The sequence below is a fragment of the Pinus tabuliformis genome, chromosome 9 (genome assembly GCF_031772625.1).
Source record: "Pinus tabuliformis cultivar Carrire ecotype Pingquan chromosome 9, CPIR1, whole genome shotgun sequence".
In the NCBI taxonomy this organism is placed as follows: Eukaryota; Viridiplantae; Streptophyta; class Pinopsida; order Pinales; family Pinaceae; genus Pinus; species Pinus tabuliformis.
The window spans coordinates 1,650,818,409-1,650,826,346 of NC_142307.1; the positions used below are offsets into that span (position 1 = coordinate 1,650,818,409).

At 37.8% G+C, this 7,938-nt stretch overlaps 2 protein-coding genes across 2 annotated transcripts; both read left to right on the forward strand.

Annotated features, from left to right (window-relative positions):
* Positions 1–3,675: 3,675 nt before the first annotated feature.
* LOC149155180 (uncharacterized) lies at positions 3,676–4,581 on the forward strand. The gene has a single exon (XM_089444342.1). It carries the CDS (start codon positions 3,676–3,678, stop codon positions 4,579–4,581), a length of 906 nt encoding a protein of 301 aa, XP_089300468.1.
* A 2,437-nt stretch (positions 4,582–7,018) lies between these two features.
* On the forward strand, positions 7,019–7,672 carry LOC149155181 (uncharacterized). The gene has a single exon (XM_089444343.1). It carries the CDS (start codon positions 7,019–7,021, stop codon positions 7,670–7,672), a length of 654 nt encoding a protein of 217 aa, XP_089300469.1.
* Positions 7,673–7,938: the final 266 nt, after the last annotated feature.

Sequence of the window (7,938 nt, forward strand, 5' to 3'; positions counted from 1 at the left end):
TATTTGAAATAGATAATGATAATGTGAACCAATGACTTGGTGCGTTTAAATGAGATGTGGTCAGTGGCATGGGCTTAAAAGGAATTATTACAATCCAACTCTTAAAGCATAGCTAATCCCATGGATGTTCCCTGGTAATATTTGGTTTTCGGATATGACTCCATCTGAATCAGACGAGGCATTTCCTTCTATTCGCAATGTCTCTCTATATAAATTGCTTCATTTGATATGCTTCCAAAAATCAACGCCTCTGTATATTTCACGTGCTTCCCAAAATCAAATTGTCCCGATATAGTATATATACCTCTTCGTTTCATGTGCTTACCAACATTTCACATTGCAAGAGTACCAACTTCACATATTTTTTATTAATAGAGATAAATTAGAAATACATAAAAATCATCTTTCTTTTTCTTTGAACCTTTTTTTTTTTAAATGTAGTTTTTATAATAAAATAAATTTAAAATACAAATTAGAAAGTTAATTTTTTTTGTTAGTTTAATGGGGTAATTTTATTGGCAATTGTGATGCTATGAAATATTATGTAAATGTTGAATTTAAGATTGGAATCGAGGGTGAGACAAACTAGCTAAACAAAATTATTTTAGTGATTTTACATTTAATAATGTGGTAGAGATAGCCTGATAAGCATATATGAAATACATTTACAGTCACATTTACCAATGTGGTTAATATAGGTGCATAGGCATATATTCACCACCGACCACATTAATAACTATTACATATATTTTGTTAAAGGCTAAATACTTCTCATTATTTATAACTATATGAATAATAATAACCATAATATTTTATTTATTATAATTATACTTATTATAATAGCAATATTTTATATGTTAATGTAATATTGGTTATTACATAAAATTTTGTTAATATAATATACATCACATATAACATAATAATAACATTTAGTTATTATTAATAATATGTATTTATTTGTACCATTATGTCATCCTCAATAATTATTAAATATTTATTAATATATTTACTTAAAGTATATTAATAATATTAACTATATATAAACTATATATTAAACTAAAATATATTATACTATTACTTGAAAATAATATATATATATATATATATATATATATATATATATATATATATAAAAAAGAATGACATCATAATAATATAGTAATATATATAAGAATATTTTATATAATAATATATTATAGAATTTAAACCTTTTAAACCCAATATATTAATAAACCAAATAGATTAAATTATAAACCCAAAGAATTTTTTAATATTATAAATGGACACAACTATTAAAATTAAGGGTTTAATATTGTAAACCCAATGAATTAGTAAACCCAAGGGATAAATATTATAAACCTAAAAGATCAACAAACCCAAGGAATCAATATTGAAAACACATGGGATTAATAAACCCTAACAATTATCATTTTAAACTCAAATGATCAAGAAACCCTATGAATTCATATTATAAAATCAAAGAATTAGTAAACCCAAGGGATAAATATTATAAACCTAATCTATCAACAAATCCAACGGATGAATATTAAAAACACAAGGAATTTAGACACCCATAAATTAATATTTTAAACCCAAGGAGACCCATAGAATTATTAATATTATAAATCTAACAATATTAGTAAATGTGGTTGAAAAACATTGATAAACGTGAATTAATACCCATATTGATAAATATATAATAATAAAAATAATATTAATATTTACAAATAACCATTATAACAAAAATATTATTATTATTATAATCATTTTAAAATAATTATTGCTATTACTAATTATTATTATTATTTATTTAATTAACAATATTAATTAATTAGGATAACTCCATAATAGGAAGGAAATTTTCCAAAATTGGGGTTGGAGAGGGAATGTGGCGAGGGTTTCTGGAGTATTAGGGTTCGAGACAGAGCGACTGCGCATAGATAGGCACCGAAGACCAGGGCAGGGGGGACCCGCCCCTCTTGTGCTTGACCAGATCAAAATCCTGAATAATAAGGGCGAAAGGTAGAACCAAAATAGAGGGAGCTGACGGTGAAATGGCAGGTGAAACAGGGAGGGGAGAGATCCCCTCCTATAAAAACATAACGGTAGCGATACCCAAGGAAAAATATCAAAGATACCCCGGTAATGGGAGCCTGATGGCAAGCAGGACTAGGCGGCAGATGTCTCCCAAGAGCACTGAAAAAACCCAGGTTCGTAATCCCGAATAACAAACTTGAAGAATATAGAAGTTATATGAGAGATCATGCTTTAATTTGTAAGTTTGTAGGGTTTTGGCCGTCCGAAAAGGACTTGTCTAAATGGATACAACAAAGGTGGAAACCTAAGGGGCATATAGATTTGAAATTGGGGGCGAAGGGTTTTTTCACAGTTATATTCTCAAATCTGGAAGACAAGGAAAGAGTCTTCGAGGGAGGACCATATTTCATGAATAATGCTGGTTTATTCATGCGGCATTGGGAGGACTACTATAATCCAGACCAAGAAAAAATGTTAGCGGCACCCATTTGGATCAGACTGTTCGGACTACCGATGGAGTTTTGGGACCCTGAGATCTTAGAAGGAATAGGCAATACAATCGGAACTTTTTTGAAAGTAGCAGAGACCACTAAAAGAGGGCGATACACATCCTATGCAAGGATATGTGTATACATGAATATAACAGAGCCGCTTCCGGAGTCTATTGAGTTAGAATACCATGATGAGGTTTGGCAGCAACCGGTGGACTACGAACACATTCCATTCCGCTGCAGAAGATGCCATGAATATGGCCACCTCTTCAAACAATGCCCCTTAAATGCTGCAGAGGAATCAACAGAGAAGAAAGAAGAAGAGAAAAAGGAAACAGAAACAACTGAAGGAACGGAAGAGGGTTTTAAAGAAGTGCCCATAAGAAGAAGACCGGTAAAGGGACCGCCCATGATGCAACCATCTGTCAAAACAACGCCATTGGAAAATCAAAACAAATTCAAAGCCCTTCAGGAAGAGGAAGGGGAGATGGAAAAGGAAGAAAGTGATGAGGAACCTACGGAACTATCAAAAGAAACAAAAAAAACAAGACCCAACCCAGACAAACATGGAACAAGGGGGGGTAGAGGAAAACGTGGATATGCCAAATGAACAATCTCAGATGGAGGTCGATCCCCAAAAAGACAGAGGATGTGATGAGGAGCGAATAATGAGAAGACTGCTACAGGAATGGAAGAACCTAGATGAAAGATTCATACCAGAAGAACAAAAGCAATTATACAAAGAGACTTTCCAGAAATACAAAGAAAAGGTAGGAGCACTTTCTGCAAGTCAACCAGAACAAATAGGAGTGCAAGGAGCTCAGAGTATGGGAATGGGCAGTACTGGAAAAGGAGGAAGGAAAAGAGGCAGGCGTCCAATGAGTGAAACCATTCAAGTGGTAGGGGAGATGCTGGTAAATTCAGGAAGAGTCATACCTCTCTCAGAGGTATTTCAACAACCATCAAAAATTTTAAAATGATAATCACAAGTTGGAATATCAGAGGTCTCAATAGCAAAGGAAAATAGAGATATCTGAGGGATAGGTTGAAAAAATATAAACCTAGTATAATGATAATTCAAGAAACCAAGATTAGCTCACATAGAATGGAAGAAATAATGAGAAGATTTAATACTCATTATGAGATAATGGGTCAGGATGCGGCAGGCATTGCAGGAGGGCTGGCAGTCCTATGGAACCCTGAGGAAGTGCAATTTGAAAACTGGGTTAGCTTCCCTCAGATCCTTTCAGGTACTTTCAGAATGATAGGATCGTTGGAATGGATAATCCTTACAGGTGTATATGGCCCACATTTATCAAGTGAGCACAGAAGCTTTCTACAAAATATGAAAACAATACGAAGGTTGTTCCCGGAGATACCATGGATTACAGGTGGGGACTTTAACATGATCACAAACACAACGGAAAAACGAGGAGGATCGAAAATACCAGACCAAGACATGGAGGCTTTCGGCGAGATGATAACGGAGCAAAGATTGGTTGATATTCCCACAATTAACGGGGTCCATACATGGAACAATAGACGAGGGGGAAAAAATCAAATTGCATCGAGACTGGATAGATTCTTAATATTAGAGCAAATTATAAACAGGGATATATTCATAGAAACAATGATCCTTCCAGCAATGGGCTCAGATCACTGGCCCATTAGGCTGGAAATTGACATTAAATCGAGTCCAAAAAAACGTCCCTTTAGGTTCGAAGCATTCTGGCTCAGAAATCAGCAGTTCCTGCCAAAGCTGGAGGAATGGTGGACTCAGAGCCAACAAAGAGGACGAAGCAAGATGCAGACCTTCCAACTAAAACTAAAAGAACTCAGGGAAAAAATAAAAAAATGGAACAAAGAGGAATTCGGGAATATATTCATGGAGCAGCAGCGTTTAGAGCAAAAAATGAGAGAACTGCAACAGGAAATTATAGCAGAAGGCCGAAGTGAGGAAAGAAGCAGAGAAGAAGGAATAGTGATAAGCCAACTAGAGGAACAGAGAAAACAAGAAGAAATATTATGGAAGCAAAAGTCTCGTATAAACTAGCTTCGGGAAGGAGAAAAGAACACAAAGTTCTTCCACCAAGCCATGATTCAACACAGACAAAGGAATAGAATTTTCTCCATCAAAAACGAAGAAGGGCAACGTATAACTCAGCATGAGGAAATGGAACAGGCTCTAGTTGGATACTTTAAAGACATCCTAACTGAACCCCAAGAAGACAGAGAAGAAGCCATAGGAAGGGTTTGCAATGAAATCCCAAAAATGATCACGAGAGACCAGAACTTAGCCTTGATGAGGGCAGCAACACTGGAGGAAGTGGAGGAAATAGTGAAAGGGATGAAAAAATAAAGCCCCAGGACCAAACAGATTTACAGCTGAATTTTACCAAGCAGGCTGGCACTTCCTGGGACAAGACATCCTGGAGGTGGTAGAGGAATCTCACAGACACCAGAAGGTATGGCCTGGACTAAACTCAACTCTTTTAACCCTTATTCCTAAATCTGCTCACTCAGAAACTGCCCAAGGTTTCCGTCCTATTGCTCTTTGTAATGTAATATATAAAATTATTGCTACTTTAATGGCTAAGAGATTGAAACCAATTCTCTCTAGCATTATCTCTCTGGAACAAACTGGGTTTGTGGAAGGGAGACAAATTCTAGATGGTCTGGTGGTATCTCAGGAAGTGATTCATTCTCTAAAACAAAAAAAGGAGATGGGAATGATGATAAAACTGGACCTCTCAAAAGCGTATGACCGTCTAAATTGGAATTACCTCAAAACAATCCTTATGGCATTTGGCTTTTGTAATAGATGGGTAAACTGGATTTATAATATGATATCTACCCCAAATTTCTCCATCCTATTAAATGGATCACCAACCCAGACCTTTAATGCCACAAGAGGACTGAGATAGGGAGATCCTTTATCCCCATTCTTGTTTATAATTGCAGCGGAAGGACTAGGACGATACTTCAAAAAAGAACTGAGGGAGGGTAAAATCAAAGGATTGAAGCCATGGGGAAACAACTTACCTATTACTCATCAGCAGTTTGTTGATGACATTATGCTTTTCTGCGCTGTCTCACTAAGAGAAGTTAAGAGGGTAAAACGGACTCTGGACCTCTTCATGGAAGCATCAGGCACAGAAATTAACAAGGATAAATCATGCACTTTCCTCTTCAACACTCCAGAAGCGGTCAAAGCCCACCTTACCAGAATTCTGGGCTTCTGCTCTGGAGAATTACCTACAAAATACCTAGGAAATCAATTAGCATTAAACCCCCTCAGGATAGCAAACTGGTAGCAAACTGTGGAAAAACTTAAGAAGAGACTGGCAAACTGGTCTTTCCAATCGTTGAACATAGCGGGAAGACTAGTGCTCCTGAAATCAATTCTACAGGCAATTCCTATCTATCCTCTTTCAGCAATGGCGGTCCCCAAAGGAGTTTGTATAAAAATGATGGAAATATTCAGAAAATTCATCTGGGGAGGCCCAAAACAGCAGAAGAAATGGGCCCTAATATCATGGAAAGGCCTGACAAAACATAAAGAAGAAGGGGGACTAGGTCTCAGGGATCCGGGCATCTTGAACCAAGTTCTAGGAGCAAAGTTGTGGTGGAGGTGGATGAGGGGTGGAGAAGACCTATGGAAAAGGATCTGGACCCAAAAATATAATATGCCCACAACTATTGAAGGCATTCTTAGACTGGAGGAAGTACCAAGGGGATCCACAATATGGGAACTGGCAAGTCAAAACAGAGATATTATAGACAGACACGCTTTCTGGGAAATAAGGAATGGAAACATAGCCAAATTTTTGGAGGAAGCCTGGCAGCAAAGGGAAAGAATGATAGGGATACAAGCCCTGCAAAATTCATATCAGAAGGCTACAACGGAGGGGTTAAAGTATGTTAATGAATACTGGAAAGAAGAAGGGCAAGATGAGACTTGGCGAACTTGGAGGAATCCAGAAGAATGGGACAGCAACATAAACCCTGAGCAGAAAGCGATCCTTGTAAAAGAAATGGAATCAAGAAGAATCAAAATTAGAACAGGCCCGGACATACTTCGATGGGGTAGATCCCCAAAGGGAACTTTCACGGTGAAGGAAGCCTACTACCTAACTACCCGTCAGGAACAAGAAGAGGATGCACTAGTGTGGAAGAAAATATGGAAGAACAATTGGTGGCCGAAGGTTACTCTGTTTACTTGGTTAGTAGGAAAAGGAAGAATCTTGACATGGGATCAGATACAGAAACGGGGATTCTATGGACCCCCCAGATGCAGCCTATGCAAACAGGACAAAGAAACATAGGAACACCTCCTAAACTCATGTCCCATAGCTCAGCAGCAATGGGAAGAAGTTAGGAACCTTTTTGGAAAATCAAACAGGGATCCCCAAGATATCAAACAAACCATCTTCCAATGGGGGAAAGGTCAATTCTCAAGCCCGGTGGTTAGGAGAGCTTGGAGTTTGGCAATGGGATTCAACATATGGCTAATATGGAAAGAGAGAAATCAAAGAATATTTCAAAACAAAGATAACCCTCCAGAGATGATTTGGAAGCGAACTCAAAAGTTAATTAGAGAAACTATTCTAGTGGAGACCTGGGAGGAAGAAGACTGGAAAACAACTCCAGAAGAAGGTCGGATCTTAGCCAGCCTAAATCTGGAGTATAGCATGGTGCATCCCCAAAAGAAAAGAAACCAGAGCATTCAGAACCAGAGCCCATCCAAGTTCAAATGCCCTCGAGAAAACTTCATCAAACTAAACTTTGATGGGGCTTCTAAGGGAAACCCAGGGCCAGCAGGATTCAGAGGTATTTTCAGAGATAATCAAAGACGAACTAGATGGATTTATGCTGATCGGGGAGGCATAATGAGTAATAATGAAGCCGAATTGATGGCAGTCTACCAAGGCATCAGAATAGCAATCAGAAATGGGTATACCAAGTTGGAAATTGAAGGAGACTCACAGCTAGTAATCGAAATGCTAAGGAAACTGAACAACGGGAAGGATTGGGAACAGGTATTGAAGAGTTGGAGGACGACAGGGTTAATTCAGGACCTGGCAGACATAATGAAACTGATTATAAGATCATTAACCACGTTAGGAGGGACGGAAATAAAGTAGCAGACTTCCTAGCGAACTGGGGTTGCAATGAGCAGGATGGGAAGGTAGACAGTATATGGCCAACCCTTATGGACAAGCCACGATGGGAGACCCTCAATTTAATCATCACTCAGGATAATAATGAAAGCACAACTTCATGATAAAGGCTACAGAAGGCCCCCGAGTGGGGTGGAAGAGACGGCAACATGTGGGATCACTATGAAGATAGGGAGGCAGCAAGGTAGGTCACCACGCCACAGCATAATAACATAGGATATTACGACGGC

Bases quoted from the DNA above. Each gene is read 5' to 3' on its own strand.
- LOC149155180 (XM_089444342.1), top strand. From the start codon at position 3,676: ATGGGTCAGGATGCGGCAGGCATTGCAGGAGGGCTGGCAGTCCTATGG.
- LOC149155181 (XM_089444343.1), top strand. From the start codon at position 7,019: ATGGGATTCAACATATGGCTAATATGGAAAGAGAGAAATCAAAGAATA.